The 25542-nt window shown below is 42.4% G+C and overlaps 4 protein-coding genes and 1 non-coding gene across 11 annotated transcripts; 2 read left to right on the top strand and 3 right to left on the bottom strand.

The window, feature by feature from the left end:
- Positions 1–6858: 6858 nt before the first annotated feature.
- Trnan-guu lies at positions 6859–6932 on the top strand. The gene has a single exon. It is a non-coding gene; the product is annotated as a tRNA-Asn (tRNA).
- A 259-nt stretch (positions 6933–7191) lies between these two features.
- Positions 7192–17558, top strand: LOC105704142 (traB domain-containing protein). Of its 5 annotated transcripts, none has more exons than XM_012433116.2 (8): positions 7192–7378; positions 7494–7529; positions 7726–8063; positions 8452–8657; positions 8726–8840; positions 8906–9042; positions 9125–9534; positions 9644–11675. In XM_012433116.2, exons 3-8 carry the CDS (start codon positions 7733–7735, stop codon positions 9813–9815), a joined length of 1371 nt encoding a protein of 456 aa, XP_012288539.1. In that variant the 5' UTR covers positions 7192–7378; positions 7494–7529; positions 7726–7732; the 3' UTR covers positions 9816–11675. The 5 variants fall into 5 exon arrangements, with proteins under 5 accessions (XP_012288539.1, XP_023288169.1, XP_012288538.1 ...); XM_012433114.2 differs by lacking the exon at positions 7192–7378 and adding an exon at positions 17519–17558 and having other exon boundaries at positions 7386–7529; positions 9644–9797; XM_023432401.1 differs by lacking the exon at positions 7494–7529 and having other exon boundaries at positions 7192–7374.
- On the bottom strand, positions 11671–13580 carry LOC105704143 (regucalcin-like). 2 transcript variants are annotated; one of them, XM_012433118.2, is made up of 6 exons: positions 13322–13580; positions 12995–13213; positions 12600–12818; positions 12362–12474; positions 12019–12289; positions 11671–11914 (listed from the first exon to the last, which is right to left on the bottom strand). In XM_012433118.2, the coding sequence occupies exons 1-6, from the start codon at positions 13527–13529 to the stop codon at positions 11901–11903; spliced, it is 1044 nt and encodes a 347-aa protein (XP_012288541.1). In that variant the 5' UTR covers positions 13530–13580; the 3' UTR covers positions 11671–11900. The 2 variants fall into 2 exon arrangements, with proteins under 2 accessions (XP_012288541.1, XP_012288542.1); XM_012433119.1 differs by having other exon boundaries at positions 12995–13201; positions 13322–13575.
- LOC105704144 (cytochrome c-type heme lyase) lies at positions 14094–16192 on the bottom strand. 2 transcript variants are annotated; one of them, XM_012433120.1, is made up of 4 exons: positions 15991–16192; positions 15332–15579; positions 14899–15254; positions 14094–14815 (listed from the first exon to the last, which is right to left on the bottom strand). In XM_012433120.1, the coding sequence occupies exons 2-4, from the start codon at positions 15554–15556 to the stop codon at positions 14578–14580; spliced, it is 819 nt and encodes a 272-aa protein (XP_012288543.1). In that variant the 5' UTR covers positions 15557–15579; positions 15991–16192; the 3' UTR covers positions 14094–14577. The 2 variants fall into 2 exon arrangements, with proteins under 2 accessions (XP_012288543.1, XP_012288544.1); XM_012433121.2 differs by lacking the exon at positions 15991–16192 and adding an exon at positions 15829–15946.
- Positions 17167–21619, bottom strand: LOC105704140 (probable serine/threonine-protein kinase clkA). Its single transcript, XM_012433112.1, has 4 exons — positions 21451–21619; positions 19622–19808; positions 17985–19439; positions 17167–17850 (listed from the first exon to the last, which is right to left on the bottom strand). Exons 1-4 carry the CDS (start codon positions 21485–21487, stop codon positions 17565–17567), a joined length of 1965 nt encoding a protein of 654 aa, XP_012288535.1. The 5' UTR covers positions 21488–21619; the 3' UTR covers positions 17167–17564.
- Between the last annotated feature and the right edge of the window lie 3923 nt (positions 21620–25542).

The following is a 25542-nucleotide window of genomic DNA, read 5'->3' as shown; positions in this document are numbered from 1 at the left end:
AAATCTTAATTTATTTCTCTAGACCCCATGCACCTGCTGGATACAAATCGTAGAGTGATGGAGAACGATGCTCGGTGATCCTGCCAAGGATTCGATGTCCGGGGCCCAGGCCTCGCTCCTGGCCTCTCGGGGTAAAAATGGCCGACCTCGCGGCGCAATTTCGCGACCGGCAAATGAGTGATTTACGGCTTGCGGCTATTAAGATTTCTCGAATCGGGCACATCGGGCTCCCGCGGCTACCGGGGCCGACCTCTATAGCAAAGCGCCATCGGGGGCCGCGGGTTTAGGAGCGAGCCTGTCACATTTCCCACGGCATGCGGCGCATTCACGCACACGCGTTTGCGCACCTCCCTGTGAGACCTCGCGTTTCCCTCTTGGGAGGTCGATTTGTCGCAGGGACTATCCTGTCAGCAACGGCGAATCGCCCGTCCATCGCCGAAGACGTCCGGGTCGATGACGTCTCGATTGGTCTCGCGGATAGATCCACGAGCGGATGAGAATCCATGAGAGGATGATCCAAGAAAATCGTTCCTGACGTTAACCGATCTCCTCGATCTTCTTCGAATTATTCCCAGTAACGACGAGCGGATCATTTTATTTTTCAGAATTTTCGGGAGAACGTTCGAGCCACCTGTACCTTCCTCGAGAGGTTGTTCGACGCGAAGTTGCGGATTTTTCCCTATTCTTTAACAGTAGGATGTGCAGATCTTTTTTTTTATTCATGAGGATTCAAACAATTTCCGTGAGAATTTTCGAGCCATCTGCAGCCTCATCGAGAGGCATAGAATGTACGCGCAGGTACGAATATTTATTTCATTCTTAAGGATTTAAACAATTTTCATATGAATTTTTGACCCACTTACACCCTCATCGAGAGATACAGAATGCGCGCTCGGGTAAGAATATTTTTTTTTTATTCTTAAAGACATACAATTTTCGTGAAAACTTTCGACCCACCTACAACCTCATCGAGAGGCATAGAAGGTGCGCTCGACCTTCTCCCAGCGACGAGTACACGTGCAGTCGGTAGTGGTATCTGTCAATCGGCGGGTAGCTAAGTACTCCCTTGGAGATACAACTTCGTGCCCATTGGAAACCCGGGTAATTAACGTGACGTTGCCGGGAGTTTTACGGCGCCCAAGGTTGCACTATAAATGAAATTGCGCAATATCGCAGGAATCAGTTCACTGGCACGACTACCCGATAGAAAGGTATATCGACCGGCGAACCGTTTGCCGTGCCTTCGACGTTCACCAAGGTTACGGAAGAAATTATCCTCCGGCTTATACTCAACGTGTAAATGAAAAATGACGACGACGTACGAATGCCGGGTACCTGCTCGCTCGCCTAGAGCGCCGGGCCGAGGTATCCTTTTCAGGTAATTCAGGTAATTAGCGGCGCGTTACAATGTTCTTCCCATCGATTTCAATGATCGTGCCTCTCTATCGGACCACTAATTTGCGCATGACTATCATTTATGCGATCCCACGCTCGTGCTTCGAGCCTCGACTTGCAGGATATATATAAAGATGCGTTGATTTACGGCGGCGCAATTATGCCGTATCAATTAGTGCGTTTACAGGTATTAATGAGTACGAGGCGTTCCCGGTCTGCTGCAGCTCTATCGGAGCACTCTCGAATGAGGTTCCTTTACGTAAATCCATGAGATCCCAGTTTTTTATTTTTTTTTTTTTTTTTCAGGGAAAGTCGAATTAACACCGGTTACGCGTTACGGTACACGCAGAAGAGAAAAAATGTCTTCATTTACAGTGATATGAAATTATCATTCTATATGTATAAAACGTCAAGATATTCGTAAAACTTTTTTCCAAACCGGGTTCACCGAATCATTTGACACTTCGGAAGGTAATTGTGAAAGCGATGGTTCGGAAATTTCATTGAAAAATAAATATGTGTCCTTGATTCTAGTTTGGGATGAATAAATATGCCGATTTGATAGGCCGCAATTAAGTCGCCGCCAGCGACAGAGGCAGTAAGGATAAAAAGGCTCGCTATGGGAAAAAGTGAGAGAAAAACAGGGAGAAAATCCGTTCCGCTGTGTTGGGGATCCATAAAGTGTCGAGCCTTGGCTAATTTATCTAACAAATCGAATTAGCGGGTCTCGCACCGCGAATGACTTGCACGAGGTCCGCGATAAAATCGACGACGGATCGCGATGCTTGTCAGGAGGAAACTTACTCGGCCTCTTATGATTACCCGAAGACGTGTTAATTTTCACTTTTAACATCTCGCGATCACGCAGTTACGTTATCGGCACGTTCTTGCCGGTGGTCTCTTTCTCGATTTTTTTCCTTCCCGTTTAAGCTCCCGAACGAGAAGTCGACGCTCGCGATTGGTATCACTTCGCTCTGGCAGTAAAAGTAATCACCGTAATTATTTGCCTATTTGATGATTCCGCACAGTGAAAGTATAAACCGCTCACTCGAGGCTGACCGTGCGAACCTTTTCCGCAATCGGCCGCGTTGTGTGCGCCGTTAAAAATATACAGAAAATTCATACACCTAAGGTACATAATCTTGTACTCACATTATAAGTCTTAAGAGTCTTAAAAATAAATTAGTATACGTTTCTGACACTGAGAAACAAAAGAATGCATTGAGCGAAAGAAATCTTTTGTTAATTCAAAGAATAACGATTTGCCTCAAATGAACGCAAATAAATTGTCATCATTCCGAAGAAACGTAGTGCTTCGAATTCACTCGAGTTCATTCCAATAGATTTAAACGAATTTTATTTACTCCTCTGACATTTCTATGGACGTATTTGATTGCAACATTTTTTTTTCATAGCAATGCATTTTTCTTCTGAGTGCAATGAAATTGTACTAAAATTACAGTTTCCTTTTTTTCTTTTTTTTTTTAACAGGCGTTAGAGAGCAACAATGCCGTTTTGCGATCAGTGTCCTTGCAAAGATGCAGCGTTCCTCCGAGAACCGCGGATTCCGCGAAGAATCCGCATTCACGGCTGCGGAGATCCGCGAATCGGCGCGGTTTCGGCCGAGCGGACGACTCCTTTATTTCTGCACTTTGGTACATAAATTCGGGTCGGCACGATGCACCGAGGCGGAATGGAATTCCGGGAATTAGCATCGATCGGCAGAAGTAATATGCATATTCCTCGGAGATTGATGTTGCGGTAATGCCGGGGCGGGCGAAATTTCGCGGAAACCGCGGCGTTTCAGCACGTATGCGCGTTATAAGGCGCAGCTATTAACGCAGGCGTGCAGGACCGCGGTGCAATACGTCTCCATTAGCGGATCAAATAAACAATCCTTAAGCCATAATCTGTCGCTCCCTTTCCTCTTCCTGCTACGCGTGCAATTCGCTTTACGGCGCCCGAGAAAGAGCTCGACACTCGTTGGAAACGATCGGGTCGAAATAATCTCATTCGAGCCTCTAAATCCACTCTTTTGATCTTTTCATGCATCTTTCCGACAGAAATTTCACCTTCATTCAGCTCACCGCAGAGTAGTTCACTTTCCTCGCTAGAACATTAAAATGTCTTACGATCCAGTGAGAAAAGAAAAATCACGGAATAAAACAGAGAAACCCATTAGAAACATTCAATTGCGTTGTTACATTCATTTAAATCAGTATCTTAAATTCTGAAAATTTCTCTCATTTTGAGAATCAAGAGCTTCAGAGTCCATATTTCTTAATAAAACATTGAGAAATTTTAGGATACCGTCATAAAATATAAGGAGTAAAATTCAGAAACGCAATTAAAAATGTTTCGATGCATTGCTACGTTCACGAAAGGCTTAAATATGTAAAATTTAAGGCTGCAGTTTATATTAATAATTTTTCGATTATTTTATTGACATTTCCTTATCATAAATTCTCATATTGCCTTCCAAATGGTTATGTGCGTTCAATAAACTCTTCATATACGTGGTAGCCGTTTTCGCCTCGGCTGGGTCAATAAAATCGCGACTCCAGTTCCAACTGACTACTAGTTTCCGATAAACTCGGTCTTTCGGTATTTTCACCGGCAATATCGAGCACTTATCGATACCCGACGCGATAATTGCACACTCAGGCGCCGGTAACTCGAGGATCGCCGATTGTAGATACGTGGCTATATCGGAGATTAATATCGCGATCGCGAGGAACGAGATCGACATTACCGCGTCAAATATTTTATTAGCCGCGATCGCTCGGGCAGATATGTAAATTTAATTAAAGACCGATGGAAATAGATATTGGTAATTAGACGGGAGAGTATAACGCCAGCGAAGGGCGGGCGTTAGTTATTAATTTAATAAGATACTTTCATTAGGCGAGGGTGTCGTTTCGAGTGGTTGCTAGTTTCCCGTCTTGATTAACGATCATCGGGTTTCTGGATTTTATCCCAGGTGCACACGTGGCAGACTTTTATATCATATCTCTTAAGGTGATATGAAAGTGGCGTCAGAGGTCTCGTTTATGAAACCTTTCTCCTAATTAAGGATACCGAATCGTTGAAAACTTTACAACGTAATTATGGGGGCTATAACGAAGGTCCTGAGGACCATGAAATTTCATTCTTTATAAAAAGAATGTCTGTAAATAAATTTGGAAATAATTGATATTCCATGGGTGTCGGGACCTTCCTTCTAATCTGCATATTCACATTCTCATGTTCGAAACGATTCGGTGCACCCAGTTCGGAGAAAAGTTTCACGAACGATTGACCTCTCGGATGCTACTTTTTTATCTCCTTAAGCATATGTCATTGGTATATCCACGTTGTGGGGGGATATAGCGTGGTCTAAATCGAAACAAATGACCTCGGGTTAGGGGGACGGTTTTGTAGGTATCATCGAGTTAACGCACACGGAAGGACGCGTCTCGGCCCACCCTTGTTCCCGTGTTAGCACTAAATGAACCATCAGGGTCGCCATAAATCCTGAGGCTATCAGATGCGGGACCACAGGCTTGGCTGTCCCGGATGCAACGAACGACCACCGCCCAGCATAATCCAAGCACTCCTTGTCAATGCTCAATTGACGCTATAAAATCAAGGGCCAACCCAGACAGCCAAACCTACTTCCTACTGACTTAATATCGCAGTTTTACACTAGTCACGGCATCCAACAGCTGTTCGTGTAGTACTTCACGGACCCTATTCTCTACTTCATACGATCATCTTTCGCATACAACTTTCAAATGTTGACCAATGACGGGACTTCACAACAATGCAACATTTTCCTTGCGAATCTATTGATATGCGAAAAAAAATCCTTACGAACTAAAGAATCGGGTCCCGGACCTTTACATCGAAATTAGCTCCTCCTAGCTACTATAGTCTAGTAATCGCGACAATTTTCCACTATTTTCCTCTTCGGCGATGATTGCAGGGGACGAGCGAGATCCGCAGGGATTTAATGCGCTGACCGAACGACCTCTTTGTACCGGTTGATAGGGCGTGATAAGGAAGGGCCCTGGTCGAGGCGGAACTGTCCCTTGGAGCATCAGCTGGTCTCTGACTCTGCGGTAGCAAGTTGCTTGTGGTAGGGCGGATAAAGTCGAGGGGCATTGTTAATTACACGGTCAGTTGGCATCGATGTGGCTCCTGTAGGGAGCTCGAGCCTGAGTGCCCAGTAAAGATGGCATCGTGCACACTAACGAGTAACAAGTGGCGTGACGTTTCAGTTAGGCTTTGCTCCAAGGAGTTCCAGCGCTGCCGAGGTATCGGTATGCCACGACGAGCCACCTATCGCCTCACCTCCGGAGCTAATTAACTCCTGAGATTCATTATCGACACCTTGCCGCTCTTCGGCAGTGTCTTCATTTAAGGTTCTTCGTCCGAGATACCGCCCTCTTACGCATCCCTGCATCGATCCTGGAAAAAAAAGGAACGCTTCCTTTTACCATCTACACCGAACCGTGCCAAGAGAGTCGCGACTCTCACGGCGTCTGCTTAATTACTTCCATATAACTAATTATGCCGCAATTCATACGGTTATCCCGAATTTCCATATTTTCTCTTGAACCATATGTAGCTTACTGACGTCATCAAGCAATGGATAAGAGAATTGCTGAATTTGTCTTGCACCCTGCCAACGCTCCGGCGATGCCGCCATTTGTAAGCCGCGCGAGTTTGCATAAATGCAACTGTGCGCTGCATCGAGTTAGTTACGCTTAAATGCAAATCGGTTTGTTAATCGATCTATTTAGACCCCCGCACTGAATGGCATAGTGGGCCTGTCCACTCGACTCGTCGACCTTGAATATTCAAGGGAAATGGTAAATATTTCGGAACCTTCGGCGTCGTTAGGCGGGTTTACATCAGTTGCTTACGTCATCCATGGTTGGTCTCGTTAAACCGAAACATAGGAGATACGTTGGAAATTTAACCTCTTTTGGCATGGTCTAAGATTACTGGCCGTTTCTCACCTTCGGGGAGACACTTCCCGATTAATATTAATGATAATCCCGCCGTCAGTGGCCCTGGTTTACCGTTCAGCCAATTAATTCCACCTGAAAGCCAAAATAGTTGATTTCGATTACTCAGGCGATCTACGTCAAAATGCAAAAGCACGACTTGGTTCGCTCGACCTCGTTTAATATTTCCTGTTATATCTGGCTTTCTTTCCAAGATAATTCCGTGTCGCTGCTTATTAAAATCGTTTATATTTATTGCGCTATGAACGTGCAATCACCTTTCTATTTTTATTGCTATCCAATAGTGCCGTTATCAAGTCGATGCTAGGTTAGAATTGAAAAATGGTGGTCCTAGATTTCAAGCAGTTGGTTTATATATAAATTATGTATAAATTAATTGTTTGTGGACTGTTTGTTAGGCATGCATAGCCCCTGTAGATTATGTACAGTAATTATTGAGGTTACACCAATCGCCTCCGTGGCGCAATTGGCTAGCGCGTTCGGCTGTTAACCGAAAGGTTGGTGGTTCGATCCCACCCGGGGGCGTTTATTTTTTCCACGCAATTCATATTTTTTAGGTTATTAAACAAATATACTCGCTTAATAATTGCATCTTTCAAATTAATTGTAGGATTTACAGCTGTTACGATTGAAATAGGTTTAAATATTGGTTTTAGAAAGGGCTTGTGATTCTTCGCATTTCCGCTAGATGGTGCAGGAATGCAATTTCGCCTCGATCTTGTAACTCCTGGTGGTGGTCAAAAAATAAAATTTTAGGCCCACAGATGGCGGTCTACGACATCTACGAGGAGCTGACACGTTTACCGGAATAACCATTATATGCATTTATCACATTGTGTTAGTTTTACTTGGTATTTTAAGTTTCTATCATATGTTTTATTTAATCTTCCGGAGAGGTGTAAATAAATCGTACCCAGTTTTTACCGACGTTACTGGTCGGGAATTGCTGTTGAATTGGTGAATAAGGGCAAGTAAGGATTTTTCGTCTTCATGAAGCTTTGCACATTGTAGTTCGAGATTTGCCATGGTTTACTGGACAACTTTTGGCCCGCAAACACTAAAACACTTATTTATCCGTCACATTAGTTCGAATGCAACCCAGTTTCCTACAGTCTTGCTGTGGTACGTGAATTAATTCATAAAGGAGGTTATGTCGTCGGCTCTGTATAACAGGAGTGCGATGCTCCTTTTAATAATAACTCGCTAAATACACGGAAATCTTTTAAACCTCCTCTAAATTAATTTTATTTAGAAGATTTGTTAAGCTTCCCATTGAGGGTACAATTAACTTTGGAATGTAATATATGTCAACTAACAGGTGCAGAATGTCAACCACTTCAAATGCATTCAAGGAACATGCAATCGGAGATGTAAAGGAAGATTTACCGCTGACCGAGAATGAAGATTTTAGCATCGTTAATGAGAAAGGAGATAATGTCATCGATCCTCGAATAAGTTTGCGAAGTCCATTAGATGAATTAATATCGAGAGAGTCTGGTAAGCTGGGACCATCCGACTTCAATGATACCGTGCAGTCTTCTGCCTCGACGACTATCATTCAAATGGAAAGGGAAGATAGCGAGAGAAGCGATAGTAATAAACAGAGGCATACCGAATCTATGGAGAATGACATAAGCTTTCTTCCATCTAGTGAACGTTAGTATGTTTTGTTGTTTTAACTACCTTTTTTATGTAAAATTTCAATCACCTACTAACGTGCGGGCGGTGCCATTCAGTGCTCGGATAGAACTACCTTTTTAAGGTTTCAAGCCATGCGAGACCAAGGTAATTGGATAATGAAATCAATGCCGTAATAATGTCACGTGTTCCAATGTAGATTTCTGTTACTGGAACACTAGTGAGTTTCATTCTCGCACAATGCCTGCATATTATACAAATAAACGAAAAATTAGAAGGTTCCAAGGTATGTTCGTAGATAACTGTTAATCACATCTGTTGAGGACTTGTATGACCGACCTGGATACGTTTGTGACAAATTTTCTTGTACTTTTTGCCTTAAGGAATTAATTTTTCTTTGTTACAGAAAGCATTGGCTCTGGCTTAGAATCTGATATCGAGGATAATGACAGTGATTCTGATATGACGCAAACACCAACTTTGAAATATGATCCTAACATAGATAATAATTTACCGGAAACAGTTGCTCTTCTTACAGCACAGGATGGTGGAAAAGTGTATCTAATCGGCACGGCACATTTTTCTATCGAAAGTAACAAGGATGTTGCAAAGGTAACTTTTAACACCTTTGAATAATTAGATCCTTTTCAAACTTATATATCATGTAACGTGTTTGAAAGGTGATTCAAATGGTGCAACCTCATATGGTTATGGTTGAACTATGCAGTGCCAGGATTCACATCCTGCAGTTAGATGAGAATACTATAATGGAACAAGCGAAGAACATTTCATTTCGTAAGTTATGAACTGCTAATGATTTTAAGTACGTTTCATCCAACTTATCATTACATTGTTTACAGAAAGTATTTACAATGTAATCAAACAGAATGGCGCTTTCAACGGGCTTATGTACATACTTCTTCTAAATATGTCTGCTCGTCTCACAAAAGAATTAGGCATGGCACCGGGTGGTGAATTCCGTACTGCTTTTGTTGAGGTTAGTTCGATACATTGGATTTTTCAATAAGTTTTATAATTGTCTAGGTCAAAATGAAATGTGTCTTAATTTTCTCTCATAGGCAAAGAAAGTTCCTAAGTGCATGGTTCATTTGGGAGACCGTCCCATCAACATAACCATTCAACGTGCCCTGAACTCTTTAACGTGGTGGCAAACCTTAAAAATGGGTTGGCATTTATTGGTGCCCAGTAAGGCTGTTACACTAGAAGAAGTTGAGCGTCTGAAACGTCGTGACTTTTTAGAGGAAGTGTTAGCAGAAATGGCGGGAGAGTTTCCGGCTCTTAGAGATGTGTTTATCAATGAACGAGATATCTTCCTAACCTATTCATTGCAATTAGCAGCTTTGTCTCAACGAACGCCACATGGTACAACCCCTTGTCGGGTGGTAGCTGTTGTTGGTATCGGTCATATGGCAGGGATAATCGAAAATTGGAGAAAAGTGAAACATTCGCAAATTCCTCCTATTCTAAGGTTAGTTCAACGATACAATTTTCTATATTACAATCTTGATTCTAAGATCTCTTCTGAAATGCACACTGATAATAGAAATAACTCATTAACAATATTTTTCTAACCACAGGATACCCCCACTTTCATTGTCCACAAAAATATTACGTTTCACGGTAAAGGCATCCTTATTGGGAACGGTCTTATATGTAGTATACAAAATCATTCCACTGCCTAGCGGCGCAACACTTCAATCAATCAAGTCATCGGTCGAGGGACTTTTAAAGGTCAGTTCACCTCGTTAATAATCTGCGATATAAAACTTTTCCCTGGTTCATCGATCGCATTTTATCAAAGAGGAACGCCTTTCTTTTTTACTGTTGTGCTGCTTCCTGCCGAAGTACTTCTCAATTCACTTCGGTTTTTACATTAACATATGAGCATATGATTACGGTGAGCATGAAGGCAAAAGCTGGCGAAGACCATTATGTACACTTGTCGGCTGAGGTAATGTACGTGGAAAGTAATATACCAGGACCTGGTGTGGATATCGATTACTTCGAGTCCGAATTCATCAAAGGCTGTTCTTGCGAACAACAATGTTTAGATTGTTGCTGCACTCGTGGTTCCCCTAATTACATCGATGGTCGCATACGCGACGAGAAAATTGCAGGTCCTGTCATTGAATGCAACTCGTACTGCAAATGTAGAGAGAATTGTGGAAACAGACTCATTCAGAGTGGCCCTTTAGACTGTCTACATGTGGCAGAGGCAAGTAACAAGGGTCTTGGGCTTTTCACCAAAACGTCGATAAAGAAAGGACAGTTTATTTGCGAATATGCCGGTGAAGTTCTAGGATCTACCGAAGCGATACAACGAATCAAACAGAACCAGAGGGACGGTGCCATGAATTATGTTCTCATGGTCTCCGAACATGTGTCAGACCGAACTATAATGACCTGTATAGATCCAAAGTATTTCGGCAACATCGGTCGATATTGCAATCACAGTTGCCAGCCTACCGCCACTCTTGTACCAATTAGAGTCAATAGCCCGATACCTCATCTGTGCTTATTTGCATCCAAAGACATAGACATCGGAGAAGAAATAACATTTGATTATGGGGGTGGCATGGTTAATTCCGTCCAAAATCTTAGCAAAACCCCTTGTCTTTGCGGTGCTTCTACTTGCCTTCATTACTTGCCACATCATCCACTTTAAAAACAAATAGGCTCCATAACTGCCATAAGTGAATTGAATAATTCGAAGGTCCAGGCTTCTCTCGTCAAACTCAGTCTTGCATTTTGTGCCTGTGATGCATTTCGTATTGAACCGTTCCATGATGAATAATTTCCTTAATTAGGTTTATACCTTTCGGTGCTCTAATTGGCCTCATGTAAACTAATTGTTACGGTCTGTATAATTCATCGGAATGTAGTTGTGCCAAAGGTGGAGGCATTCGACGTTACTTTGAAATTTAAACAATTTCGTCATCTATATGTAACGAGCTTTCGCATACTTCCATTCCAAACTTTACTCTTAATATTAAAAAGTAACCACTATTCGCTGGTGCTACGACTTTCAGATCTTACAACTAAAAGTGGGTATGCATCGAGTTGCATTGTACCATTAATTTATATTCTTAAAGAATATTATTTATTTTTCTTTGCTATAATTATATACATGAAAAAAAGTAACTATCGAAGCGGTATTGATTTGTTTTTATTATACAAAGTTAATTTGAAATGTGCGAAAGAAAGGTTATATATGTCATTTACTCTGTGGCTACGCGTTTCACCCACTGATAGGGAATTAATAATCTGCTTAATGAAAGGAAGAAAGGAAACATTTTATGTAAATATATGTGCCGCGGTGTGCACATTGCAGTTCACATAACAGGACACCAAAAGCGAAGAAGAAAACTAATTGAGAATGCTTGAGAGCTCTGTAGTTTAGTGTGCGTTTGATCGTCGAAGACGACTACTTGTACAGAATACTCGGAATGTTGCATTTTTTCTAGGGACGACTGTAGAATATTGTAAAGATTACGTTGGATAATGGTCAAAGGAATTAGGGGGTCTGTATATTGTCAAAGCGGAAGGTGGCCTGTTGTTACAATTTGAAGTGTTATAAATGTGTAAGAATAAAACACATAGGATATTGAATGTTGCTGAAGCAGTTTATTTATTAACAAAATTATCGAGTGACGCTTGGACTCCGAAACGTTCCACGAGCGTTCCTGACGCTTTCTTTCTTTTTTTTTATCTGAGTTAGATTATTCAACATCACCCACTCAAAGCAGTAATGCATGTGTTTAGAAGAAAGGATCCGTTGAACGTTTCGATTTTCAACCACGTGTTTACTTTCTACCTAAAACTTATTTGTATTTTTCAATGTTGGTGTTCTGAAATGTAGAAACAGTGATCTTAGCTTTTTTCTCTTCTTTTTAAAATATAAAGGCGTAATTAATTAAAAAAGCAATGAATAAAGCGGCCTGCCACGGCATACTTAGGTTAGGGCGACCGTAACCCGAAGTCCTTGGTTGAGTGTACATTCCATAATTGTCACCAGGATAACCTCTCGCACCAAGATCAGTTATTCGGAAGGTAGATCCACTGTGAGGATACTTTTTTATTTCGTCAGCACTTAGTCCTATTCGTGCTGAGGTTACGTATAACTCGTTGAGGTTTGCACCGCCCCAAGTAACTGAAGTCACTTGTGAGGCATTGATTGGTATTGTCTTTACTAACTTACCTTCGTCTGGATTAACAACGATTACCTGATAAAGCATCATTGGCGATATAAGAAAATTGATTACTGAGACATCATATAAAGCTATCCAGAGAGTTACCTGATAGCCTCCATAACAAGCGATCCAAAGATTTCCTTTTGTGTCAATCGTCATCCCATCTGGTAACCCTTTAAGCCCTTCTTTTGTTAAGTTAAAAATTGTTTGTCTGTTACCTAATTATTATTACCAGTAAAACATTAGAATTTTATTCATTATCAACGGAAATATCGTTTAAAGGCATTTGCATTTTACTGTAAGAGATTTAAGAAATGTAATAGAACAAAGAAGTAAGACTTACGAAGTGATTCGTCATCGGTTGGATTGAAGTCAAATTTATCAACAGTGTAGTCTCCAGAATCAATATAGTACATGACGCTTCCATCTATGGTCCAAGCTAGACCATTCGATATTAAAATATTTTCCAAATGTGATTTTAGTGGTGTTGTAGATGCGACGCTGTATAATTTTCCTGTTCTTAGCGTTATGTTATTTGGAGTGGGTTCGGGTCCCATGGTACCTGTATGAAGTATGCACTTATCTTAACAACAGCTTATTTTTCATCGGTTATGCCTAAGTTACATTGTTGCTTTTCTGTTTTACGTTTAAATCATAATTGATGAGAATTTGGGAATGTAGAATTTAAATAAATTAATAAGTATATCATAACTAGCTCATCATTGTAACATTACACACCAGCCCACAGCTGACCAATTCGATCTACTTTAGCATCGTTGAATCGAGACCCATCATGTTTCTGTGTCGCTGTGTAGAGTATGGAACTCTGTACTTGAGAATCATTCTGACCATCCCATGTAATATGTCTAATATCCAATCCTGTCGACACCAGGAATTCATCTGTTGTTCCTGCCACTGGTATTATAAAAGATACCGGTCCACTGCCTGAAATGTTTACTATTTATCGAAAGTTACCTAATGTGATATTTCTTTGTTAACACGAAAATTATCATAGTGGTTAGCAGGAATGTTTTTATATTATCTTCATAATATCAAAATGTTTACCTAAAGTAGTGGAGTTATGTTCTTTGGTTGCTGGGTCGTAGAGATTAATTGTGCCATTCGTAATGTCGACAAAGTAGAGAATTTGATTGAAAGCATTCCAGTGTGGACCTTCTCCGAGATCTAGTGGCTCAGTAATCCGTTCAATCGTGTAACACTGCCCTAGTCCGATGATGCACAATAATAAATATATTCGATTCATGGTAATCATTAAGAAATGTTGTCCGGAGTAGTTCCTAACTGTTGAGCAGACTGCGGATCACTAGCAGTTTTCCACCCAATACATCAATAGTTTGTTTGAACACTGCCGAAGAAGATATCTACAGTAACAAACACTCAAGACACTCTTGTTTAATACATTTTTTATACCAGTAATCTTGATAAAATGTTAAGATATAATTTTTCAAGTGTTCGCATCGGTACCATGCACTTCGTGAGATAGAGGAAAATACTTACCATGAAGTAGGAATCTTTTCAATCAGTGTTCTATAAATCGTACTTATCATTTATACGAGGTTATCAATTCAGCTTGCCATCAATCTTTGTATTAAAGGCATGTATTACTTATCTGAAGAAGCATATCACGCTTTGACGTCTACACTATGGGTATGTTTGTTGTTGCTAGTAAAAAAACAGTAGAAGTCATAAAACAAAGGAAGAAGTCATGGCCAATTTGTGTTAATTCAGGTTTACGAACTTCTGTGTTTACTTTAAAATAATTTGAACGACTGCATATTTAACAACTGTCTTATTTTTATTTATCATACACTTTACCTTCTATAAATAATTTTTTATTTTTTTTACAATTTTCTTATGTTACAGCTTTGGGTGTTACCTAATCAAACTATATTTTTAGTCTAACAATAAGATGTAAAATCTGGATTACTTGAACCTCAAATATGATATTTGATTTAAATGGTTGACATATAGGAATTGCGATATATGATAATAAATAAATAATGTTACTTTACATTTTAACATCTGCTACTTAAAAATTAAAAGTTGTAGTGTAATGACTACTACATAATACCATTATTAGTACCTGTCATTGTATTTATTCCTTTGTTTAACCAGTCGACTATTTATGCCTATAATTTTACTTACAATGAGCTGTGATGGGCGAAAGTAATGTACGTTTCAAACATATAGACCTAGGGAGTATTTTATTACCAATTTCAAGATGACCCATCTGAACATGGATTTGCAAGAATATAAATAAAACACTCCACTTCGTATAAACCAACCAGCAGTTTTAAGATTTAATGCATTGCAGCTTCCGATTGCTCATTGGACGCATTGCTATATCTCCATCTCCACCAAGTAACTTTCATGCGATCCCAAATATTCTCCCAAGAGTCCATCGCTGGCCGCACATCCAAAAGCGCAAATGTATACTTTTTGTCTACTGTACCACCGTCATAATAATCAATAACGTATCTAACATCCTTCCCACATCTGTCTATGATCCAGTCATGACGATCGAAAGGTAATTCATACCTGCATATAAAGAAAATTTACATATTTTAATAATCTCTTACCGCTACCTTTGAGAAAAAAATATAATATAAGTAATCGCTTACCCCATCCAGTAACGGATGCGAGCACGAGGAGAATATTGCGTAGCTTTTCCACCAAAGCTTTTTAATTTTGGAGTACAACATTCACGTGCATGAAGTGCTTCCCACTTCAGTACTTCTTGCCATGCCTGCTCGTTATTAGCATTGTGAATCTTGATAATATCATCCATATCTTTAGGTGCTATATCATCACTTTTCCAGCGCCATCCTTTCCTTAACATGGCATTCCAGAACATTTGCTGAGAAGGATATACCCAAAATTCTCCTTCACCCGTAGCTTTGGGAATTGTCGATACTTGCCTATCCGTAGGCAACGGGAAAGGTTGATCAGGCGCTGGCAGCTGATTCGCAGGAGGCATCTATATTCATATAAATTAATAAGTTTGGCAACGCATACTTAAAAGTATAGAATAAATTATGGGATTGCGGTTTATACCATATTGAGTGGATTAATGTCACTCTCGTCTGACTTATTTATTGGACATTCGCTGGCAGATTTTCCAGTTACTGGTTGAGCTTTAGACTTATGCATAGGACATTCGGCTGGAGGCTCTCCTTGAAAAGAAGCGTGCATATATTTTGTCTTTGGTAATTCATGATCACGATTTTGGACAATGACGTCTGCAGCCGAGACAGTGGCCATCGTTATCGTATTCCCCATGCTTTCCTTCGTTAAGGGACTGGCTGTAATGTTTGTATGGACAAATGTAAATACCACAAAGTCAAAACAGAACAATATTTCTTTTGCTATTTAAATATCGCAAACTTCTAAGCAGTCGATAAGTTAAGATCTAAATTTCAAATCATAGGGCGCATTACACAGCGTATTTTTAAGAATAAAATACGCGACCAGAAATAGAAACATTACAAAACAGACATTTTGCAAGATCTGTAACGAGGTGAAACTCTAAGACGTGTGCGTGGTAACTTAACCTCAAAGAGCCAGTTCTAATCTTGTAACGAAACACGTTATAGACAATGATCGATAATTTCTTCAATTAGACATCGTAACTGAACTATTTTTAAAAGGATTCAGTATTCAATATTATAGATTCGAAGCCTCCTAACAGCTAAAATGTCGAGGAAGGAACTCACTAAACGATGATGTAATTGACGTCCGCGTGGAGTACACCACTGATGAAATTACTTAGAGTATTGAACGACGAATCTTAATGTACAAATTTATTGCTCTTATCACAGTACAATTAAGTCAACACGGTAAAATACACATTTTTGTTGTTTGAGAACTGAAATATCTCAATTCCGAGCTCTCTATTTTGTTTCGAAACCGATTTTGCCAAGGTTCTGAAACGTCCGGCAAGATGGCGCCTCGAGTCGCCACAAGAATTCGCGTTTTTCCGAAAAGATGGCGCCACATTCGGGCGAGTCGCCATATTGGCAATTCATACACCGCTGCCAACATTTCAACATTTAGACGATTAGTTCACAGAAGATATCCTTTCCTACTAATCAAAAGGTTAGATTAAAAATAAGGAGGAATGAAACGAAACCAGGATTTGTATTTTATGCATTTTTTATTTAAAATATATTATTAATGTATATACACTCAGTACGGGCAGCAAGAGAGTACTCGAATTGAACGCAATTCGTGCGAGCTCGTTTCTGTATATATACAAAAAGATTCTCCAGCGATTCAGTGGACAAACTAAAAACAAGTCTCGCGGAATCCGTCCGAGAGGCGATTTCGCTTCGCACCAAAACACCCGAAGGGACATCGGAACTGGAAGAAGCAGCACCAACTTATCCGTGGCTCAAGCGAATCGCTAAAGATACGATCCATAAGAGAACAAACAGGACTTAAACTCTGGAATAAAAAGGGTGAAAGAGAAATAGAGTGATCCGCGTCCGCGAAAATCGGTTGGCAGCTTCCCTGCTCGCAAAATCCAATCCAATGCCGAAGCGTCGGCGTTCTAATCGTGGAACCCCCGGCCGCCATATTGGATAACGGCTTTCGGGGAGAATCTCGATAAACGCAGGGAATAGCATCTAAAATTAAGTTAATTTGGTGCCAGGTGGATTTCTCAAGGCATTATTCACGTGCCCAGCCTCGATTTAAATGGGAATTCGAAGCGAGTCAGCCGTTTTAAGATGTCATGCTAGGCCGACCAGTCGTCGAGGGTCGGTGACCTCCAGACGCGCGCAAGTCCCTCAGAAATGCGAACGATCTCGTCGATCGTCGCCAGACATTAAAAACCGACGCACGATGGACGATCGAGGGTGGAAAGGAGAGGGAAAAAAAATAACAATGAGAAGAAGCCGATTATCCGCTTCCTGAGGAACTTGAGACCCGGAGCTGTGCACTCAGAAAAATGCAAATGGCCGCCCTGACTGACGCTTTGGTAGAGCGCGAGAACAGGGGCTCGATTCTCAACGTCATACAATCAAATATCGCACGCGAAATTGATAGTTTCGTACACTATTTTCAAGCTTTGACCAATGACGCAACTTTGTAACAATGCCAATGTATATGTACGCAAAAAAAAATCCGCATAAACAAACCGAGAAACGTTCCCCTGACGTCGCTTCCCCGGTAACGTATCCGAATGCCGTTTAGTTCGTGGCTTTTGCTAACGAGGGCGTTCCCTCCCGCTTGTTTTTGTAGGACTTTTAGTCGGGGCCTACATTTCTCTCAGTGCGGAGCCGGGAATTCAATTCCTCGAGATCTTGGCGGACTCCTTGTTGCCGGTCACGTGTTCCAGGTCGAGACCGTCGTACTCTAAGGTACCAACATTGTCGTAGTACGCGTAATCGTAATCGTTCTTCTTTCCGGTCTTGGGCTTGGGCGTGGTCGCTTCGGAGAATCTCGCCGTCGTCGAGAAAGGTCTTGCAGAACCGCTGACGTAGGTGGTGCTTCGAGGCGTCGTCTGCGCAGCCTGTGGCCTCTGGGTACTGACGAAGGTGTTCGGGTTGTACGTGCTGGGGGCACCGGTTCTCCTGGAAAGTGTATCAAATCAGGTGATGATGATCCTTGTTTAATGTCAAACTACTTTTACAATCTACTTTCAACCCTCTATTGTAACTTATCCTTGTACGTGCTTTCAGAAAACAACATTCAACGACACGGATACCTGGGAACTGGAGTTGTAGACCTGGGCGATTCCGCAAGGTGGTTGATGCTAGACGGACTGAACCCAATCCCCGAGGGCGACCTTCCGAAATCGTAGTTGTCATAATTTCCGGTGCTCGTTTCGTAGTATTTGTTGTCATAGTTGTATTGCGTCGCCTTTTTCGGGGCTTTCGTGGTGTCGTAGAATTGCGTGGACTTGGCCTGAGCGGACTTATCGAAATACTGCCCGTTATCATTATTCTGGGCATTGTACCGATCGCCGCCTCTCGCGTTGTTCTCGGTGTTGATCAGTTTCTTCGTTGTAAGGGGGCTGTACGTAGTGGGGACGTAGCTACTAGCTGCATAATTATTCGTTAGATATTTCTGCGTTGTCTGGACGATATCCTTCCTCGTGGTCTGAGCGGCGGGTCTGTTGTATTGAGCGTCATTTGCGTTAACATTATGGTTGTCATAGAATGTAGGGGCGGCTGTCGTAGTAGAGTACCCTGCCGAGGCCGTGGTTCTCTGGATATTGTTGTAGTTTCGTTGCTGAAACGTTGTATAATCACTGGCCCTGTAGTTAGTACTCGGAGCCAGGGTTGTAGACTGACTATGCACCTGCTGGCTGAACTGATTAGCGAAACTCGCTTGGTCGTTGTAATTCTTGTTGTTGTAGCTCACCGGCTTCGCGGTTGTGCTCGGACTCTGGTTGAACCCGTTGAAATTCTGGTTACCATTGTACGCGTTGTTAAAATTGTTGTACTCGGTACTCTTGGCGGTAGAACTGGGCGACTGATAGTTGTTGTATGTCTCCTGGAACACCGTGGTCGGGCGGTAGGTCGAGGACGACACTGTGAATTTCTGATTCACGTTCGTGCTGAAATGTTCCTGTTGTTGGCTGGATGGCCTCACGGTTGTCGAGGATGGGAACGACGTACGTTGTCGCTGGTTGTAATTGTTTGCGTTGTAATAGCTAGGGCTGGCTGGTGCTGCCGTGCTGGAGGAAAAGAAGTCGTTGTTGTTGCCGTTGCTGTTGTATTGTTGCTTCCTCGCTATCTTCCTGACCCCCGTCTTCTTCCTCTCCGGTATCGGCTCCTCGCGGTACACTTTCTCGTTGTCGTAATCCTCGTCCTTGGCGGCGTTGCGGTTGTTGTAGAAGGCCCCAGTGTTACTGCCACGAGCTACGTCCTTGTTCTTGGTGTTGCCATTAGCGTTGTAGTTGTTGGACGACACCCTGGTTAGAGAATTCGCCGAAGATCGCACGGGATCATTGGTCTCGCTCCGCTGGAGATGGTCCTGGGGCTCGGCATCCGTACGGATGCTGTCGTAGTGCAAAGATTCGAGTCCTGAACCTATTCGGTACAGGTCAAAGTTGTCACTAGCGTAGTACAACGTGGCAGCTTCGCAATCCACGTCGTACCAATCCGCGCAGGTCTGACTCTCCTGGTCGAAGGCTGTGTCGTTTGGACACAGGAACCTAGTAAAAAAAAAAAACACATATTTAATATTCTTAGTAAATTTACATAATGAGTAATGAATTTCTGGAGAAAAAAAATTCTTTTAAGGAAACTATTTTTTTGAAAGAGAAGAAAAAAATGTTTTCTTAGGGTAGAACACTCTGTTTATGTTCCAGGGGATGATTTGACGGCCTTGACGTACTTGTAGTCTTGCACGGTGCCTGCTACAGAGACGCAAACGTGGAAGAGCTGACAGTCCGTCTCGGGGTCGGCGTAGTAGCTGCCGACGATCTTATTGCGACAGGTGAACGATGTTTCCGGCATGTACTGCTGAGAATATCTCGGCGGAGGCCGCTGAAGACCCAGAATGCAACTCCACAATACTCCCACTATACACAACGAAGAGTAATAATTGCAGAAAGGTCTATTCATATGTCCCTCGACTCTCCACATCAGAGATTCGACACTACACGGTTTCGACATAGTCTCTCAAGAAAAAGAACACGCTAACAACGAAGTCGAAATCCCTCGATTTCACTCATCTCAGTCAATGAGGTCGTTGACGATTTCAATTACGCGGAAATTAATCAAGTAAATGGAACACGAAAGGCGCCTTCGTAATTTCCACCCTGAAGGAAAACAAAATTCATTGAACCAGAGAAATAGCTTGTTAATTCAAAGAATAACTATTTTACTCAAACATACTCAAAATAATTATCAGAATTCCGAAGATACCTTGCGTCCAATTTATTCGCGTTTGAGTCGAATTAATTAATTCCTTGAATTAAGAAAATATTTCTTCTACATTCAAGGGAATGTTCCTTTGGTTCAATGAAATGTTCTCCCTCGCAGATGTAACGAAAGTAAGGGAATCGTTCGCTGATTTTTTGCGATTATTTGTACGTTTGTAGTTTCCTTTATCTTTAAGTCGTAATTACGTAATTATATTATATTACGCCGAGTCGAGTATACCGGTCGAGTTAGAGAGATAGATCCTGTGTCATTTGTTAAGAGTAGCTGTTGGTGATAAATAATTCCCGAGTGCGCGCGGAATAGCGATTCCTGGATAAGAGAGCTCCGCCAACGTCGTTAACCTTTATTGCCGCAATTTAGTAACAATTAACCCAATGAAACCGCTAATTAATTGATTGTTCCGCCGTTTTCCCGTTCCTAGGAGAAATTGCACGCGTCTACAGTTAAGCGGCAATAAATGTAATGCGTCTTACTGTGTGTGCGTTCTCTCACGGTGTGCGAAGGTAACCGATGCGGAGATGTTAGACGGATATGGATAAATCGTTTTCTCACTGAAATCTACATAATAGGTGAGATATTCACGCAATATACGCTCTGTATACTCCCCATTAAACGGCAATGCCCGCGACCGAGAAACCGGAACGCTGTGTGGGAGGATTCCGTGTCAAAAGAGAAGCGTTCATGCCAAAAGAAAGCACCGAGGTGCGACTAAACTCCTAAAGAGAACAAAATTGATTTTCACCATTCTCGACACGCCCTGAAAATCACTCTACACCACGAATTTATCTCTATCCATATCCCTTTAAACATCTTAATTTGTTAATACGAAAATTCTCGCAATTTTACAAATATTATAACAAAACATAACTGCCTCATAAATTAGCGAATCAACGCCAGCAACTGGTCAAAGACATTTAAAAAAAAACCGCAATCTTTAGCCTCAATACATTTCTTAAGTCGTTTTGGAAAATTGGAAAAATTGTACAATTTGACAATTTCGGTAACCTTCGCTGCACTCTGCGCCGAGAAAAGCATGTTCATTGAACCAGTGAAATATTTTGTTAATTCAAAGAATAATTATTTGACTTCATCCGAGTTTAATGATTATTCTTTGAATTAACGAAACTTCTCTGGTTCGATGAATTTTTTTTTCTCAAGGTGCATACCGTGGTCTCTTCGGCAATTTCACTTGTTATTGAAAATCGTTAATTATAGCGTCATATATTTAGTTATAAATAGGAGGGAGATTAATAGAGGTCCTTTTTTCAGGATACTTGCCGACAATCAGGCCGAAGAACGTCCTAAAGGACGTCATAGTGTCCACCGGAGGAGGCGCGAAGACGACGAGAATCGGACGTTCACTTTCACAAGTCTCAGGCAGAGAAGGAGTTTTTCGCAGGTACCGTCTCGAGGGAACTCGAGGATGCGACTGGTGGTCCCGCTGGAGAACGGGTCGCCGAAGAAGAGCCTCTCAGGGATGGCTAGGAAACGGCGAACGGCTTTCTGGGAGGATGTTACCTCGGGAAGGGGCACCAGGAGAACGTATCGGAGACGTAACTATTCTCCTCGTTACGTCACTGGGAACCCTTGCGAACGTCAGAGGGACGTAAGTGCCGAGGTGCTAGAAATTAATCTCCCCATATCGGCGAGCACCTGTGAATTCTTCTAAAAGCGAGCTTTACGGCTTCCCAGTTTGCCTCGTCGACAAACGAGTTTCGTACGCAAAAGAAGAGGTGATAAAAAACGCGAGATGGCTGGAGATAGTTCATGGTTGGAGAAGATATTTATAATTTATCACCTTCATCTTAGGATATAATTAAATATTCATTAAGCATGTTAATTTTTTATGGATTATTTCGGCCCAACGTGCCCTCCGACTTCATTATCGATAGCATTCCCGGCAGGATCTTTTTGCATTCAGTGCTACATTAATAAGAACTCATGGAAATTAACGTACATTGTTACACATAACTGACGTTTCACCTAGAAAAACGTAGAATGGAAAAATTACAAATTAGGCAACGTATAAATACACGTAACAGGGTAAATTTATCGAATTAGGGCGTCTTTACTTGGATCAAATGTAATGTTATATTATAATCTTCTTTATTTTAGCTTAGATGCTGAATGCGATATTTCAAAGACGATGTAATTTTACTGCTTTTTATTGTGGCGTCGAAATAACCGATTGTTGGGTATGTAAATTTACGTGGGTATTTTTATCAGGGTTGTTATCCATGAATTAAATTCCTGATCGTGTCGACAGGTCGAGGAGGGGCGAGGGGGAGGTGGGCGGAGGAGAAACCGTACACCGCACCTTTACAAGAAGAGGATCGGTGATCTATTCATCAACCACGAACTCGACTTCTTCGCTCTTCCGCACAGAGATACGTCCTTCTACAACCTAGTCTCCTCGACCGACTTCGTCGACTTAATAGGAGACTTCGAGGGAGTGCTGGCAACATTCCTGGAGTATGGAAGATGTCGAATAACGATGACGGTGATGGGGTTACCACGGGCATGCCGATGAATCTCCGTTCTACAAGGCCGGATTCGAGAGATGATCCTTGCAATGTCTCGTTTCACCGGTAAAATGAAAAAAAGGGTAATTAATTTCCTTTTTGCTTTCCTTGTCGCGTTTCAGGGACATTTCCCTCTCAAGAGGAGCGATTTCCAGCTGATATCCAAGCATTAAGATCCATGATTTTCTGAATGAATAACTCCTCGTATTACTCCTTAGAGCTTAACGTACGAAATGTCGTGTATCATATGAAATCGAAGGTAATCGGTTCTCAAGGAAGGAAATCATTTTCGCGTGAATAGTCCTTCGGCAAATCTACTCCGCCGGAAGAGGCTCGTTCGAGTCCCAAAGCCGCCGTCAAAGGACCAAGATGTCGAAAGGATGCAAACGAGAGTGAACGGCAGGCGAAGTCAAATCGAGTCAAGTGAAATGGAAAGCACGATCGGCCGGAATCGCGTGGACCCTCGGCGATCGTCGCCTCGGAAGATCGGGGTCAGGAATCGTGGTTTCGCAATCGTCAAGATACTCTGGCGCCCCAGGGCGTCGTCGAATCATCCTCGCTCGACGTCGGGGGGCAAAAAGACTCGCCTTGATCCCCGGATTGGCCGAGGAAAGTGTCGACTCCTGTGTACGCCCAGACTGGCCCTCCTTTCTCTAAATCGTTACGAAAGGCAATCCCATCGTCGGTTTTCTCCGGCGGAAGTGACGACTCGCGACCTCCGGTCTCGACCTCGAGGTCGGACTTCCGGAGTGAAGTCGAGGTGTATCCCAGGAAGGTGCGACGATTTTTTTTATCTCTTTCGCTTCCTTCCAGGAGGCGCGAATGTGTCGAGGTAAGACTTCCGGAATGAAGTCGAGGTGTATGCAAAGAAGGTGCGACGATTTTTTAATTTCTTTCTCTTCCTTCCAGGAGGCACGGATATACCCAGGTCGGACTTCCTGAGTGAAGTCATAGTGAAGTCGAGTTCCAGGAAGATGCGAAGATTTTTTCTCCCTCTTCCTTCCAAGAGGCGAATTAGGGAGGCGCGAATAATCGTGAACGCGCTGGAGTGGCGACGAGGTCGACGCAGGAATCTTCTCAGCCTTGGAGGGCGAAAGTTGTCTTCGGCGGTTGGCTCGCTCATAGATGGCACGATATTTACACCTATAGGCGATCCACGAAGAGAATGCCCGAGCCATCCTCCGGTCTCCTCCAGGATTCCCCCTGAAGACCGCTCGCAAAGGTATCACCGACCACCGCTCGAAACTCGAAGTACACGCGAGAGTATATTACGGTCATTAGAGGCCTAAGTACGACCTAATAGATTTATTGCGGCAGAAACGAAGTTTCCAGGTGTCGTTGCGCTCGTATGCATCTAAAGATACCCTCAAAAGTGCCCGTGTAAATTTGCATACTCGATCATTAGTAATTGCGCTACCACAATAAATTACCGTTAAATTACATTTAATTCAAGTAAAAACGAACTAATACGGTAAATATACGATGTTACGTGTATTTATACATTTTTTAATTTGTAATTTTTCTACTTTACGTTTTTCTAAGTGAAACTTCGTTCATGAAGTTTGTAAAAATCTATGTGAATTTCCATTGATTTTTATCAGTGCTCTTAACTCTTTTCAACTCGCTTTTTATTCGATTCCAGATTCTTCCTTCAAAGCGGCCGCACTATAGGTCGCCGCTTTTTCAAAGGTCAGAGAGATTAGTACCGCTTGTTGTTAATTGCCGTACCTGGCGTTGACTTTTACATGAAAACGTAAGGCGAGAAGTTTGCAAAGACGCAGATTAATTTCCTGGTGATAAGTAACGGACCGTGTTTTCCAGAATGCGGAACAATGGCGGCCGGCCCGCCTAGGAGGTCATCTTCTTGTAGCAGTCACGACGACGGCGCGCCATCTTCGGAGAAAGTGGAAAAGGTCAAAGTAATAAGCTGTCGACGGGGATCGGGACTCTGCAGCTGCCATTGTCACTGTCAGCAGTAAATTCAAGAATTAATGGAACGGTTCCCACCTCGACGGCAAGATCGCGACGCGGAACAGGAGACGTAACGTCGCAGCGCCGCGGAAGACCGGAAGCCCTGCGATGTTTATAACGCGGAATAGTTACTTAAGCGGATGCAAAAGGGTGCCAACTATATGCAGCTACATCGCTCTTCCGTCAGGGGTTACGAAGTAACCGCGGTACAGCCATGTACCATTATTTATTAACCGCGGTGCCGCGAAGGTTTGCCTCCTCCATTTCGGCTCCTACATTCAGAAAAACATTTGATTAAGTCGAAACAATTTTTATTGGTTTAAGGTGATTTAAAAGTAGGTACTATTCAAAGAATTCTTTATTTGGTTCAATGAAAAGTGTTTCTCAGCGTGGAGGAGTCTAGAGAATGCTAATCGTATCGGCAGCCATGGACCGTGAAACATCTCGCTCGCTCGAGATGAATATTTCTCCGTGCAGATTGCCAAACGAAGGAAAGAAAGTCGGCAGACGTAATTAAGTAATGATTTGGTGGCTCGTGGCCGGCGATACGGTACGATCGACCGAGTCTTTTTCCTCGGGAAAGAAAGTCACCGGGCTTTGTTGCGGATTTCGAAGCCAGGAATCGGCGTTTAGGACAAAGAGCGTCGATCAGAGGATCGGTGCGATTTATCGGAGTCGGGTGAAGTGCAGGTTTATGCTTTTTCCTGGCCACCTGCAGGTCCCTCTTTCAGGGAGCCTTTTTAAAGGTGGCACAGGTATAATAATAAGAAACTGCGATCGCCGATAGATTCTCACGATGAGAAGCGTTGAAAAGCGTCGTCGATGACGAAATACAGAGGCGGCTGCGACAAGCTCGCCTTGTGCATGAATGGTCATC

Source organism: Orussus abietinus, unplaced genomic scaffold (genome assembly GCF_000612105.2).
Source record: "Orussus abietinus isolate OABI.00-Male unplaced genomic scaffold, Oabi_2.0 scaffold7, whole genome shotgun sequence".
NCBI lineage: Eukaryota > Metazoa > Arthropoda > Insecta > Hymenoptera > Orussidae > Orussus > Orussus abietinus.
Note: the sequence above shows the minus strand (reverse complement) of the source record. Positions and strands in the feature narration are given on the sequence as shown.

Coding starts and splice junctions, on each gene's coding strand:
- LOC105704142 (XM_012433113.2), top strand. CDS start 7,432: ATGGTTTACTGGACAACTTTTGGCCCGCAAACACTAAAACACTTATTT. Junction 8,658..8,725: donor GTAACAAGGATGTTGCAAAG/GTAACTTTTAAC, acceptor CGTGTTTGAAAG/GTGATTCAAATGGTGCAACC. Junction 9,043..9,124: donor TCCGTACTGCTTTTGTTGAG/GTTAGTTCGATA, acceptor TTTCTCTCATAG/GCAAAGAAAGTTCCTAAGTG.
- LOC105704140 (XM_012433112.1), bottom strand. CDS start 21,487: ATGACGTCCTTTAGGACGTTCTTCGGCCTGATTGTCG. Junction 19,440..19,621: donor GGCACCGTGCAAGACTACAA/GTACGTCAAGGC, acceptor TTTTTTTACTAG/GTTCCTGTGTCCAAACGACA. Junction 17,851..17,984: donor TCTACAACTCCAGTTCCCAG/GTATCCGTGTCG, acceptor TACACTTTCCAG/GAGAACCGGTGCCCCCAGCA.
- LOC105704144 (XM_012433120.1), bottom strand. CDS start 15,556: ATGGGGAATACGATAACGATGGCCACTGTCTCGGCTGCAGACGTCATT. Junction 15,255..15,331: donor ACATTAATCCACTCAATATG/GTATAAACCGCA, acceptor ATATGAATATAG/ATGCCTCCTGCGAATCAGCT. Junction 14,816..14,898: donor CGCATCCGTTACTGGATGGG/GTAAGCGATTAC, acceptor CTTTATATGCAG/GTATGAATTACCTTTCGATC.
- LOC105704143 (XM_012433118.2), bottom strand. CDS start 13,529: ATGATTACCATGAATCGAATATATTTATTATTGTGCATCATCGGACTA. Junction 13,214..13,321: donor ACATAACTCCACTACTTTAG/GTAAACATTTTG, acceptor TTCGATAAATAG/TAAACATTTCAGGCAGTGGA. Junction 12,290..12,361: donor CTTGTTATGGAGGCTATCAG/GTAACTCTCTGG, acceptor ATGCTTTATCAG/GTAATCGTTGTTAATCCAGA.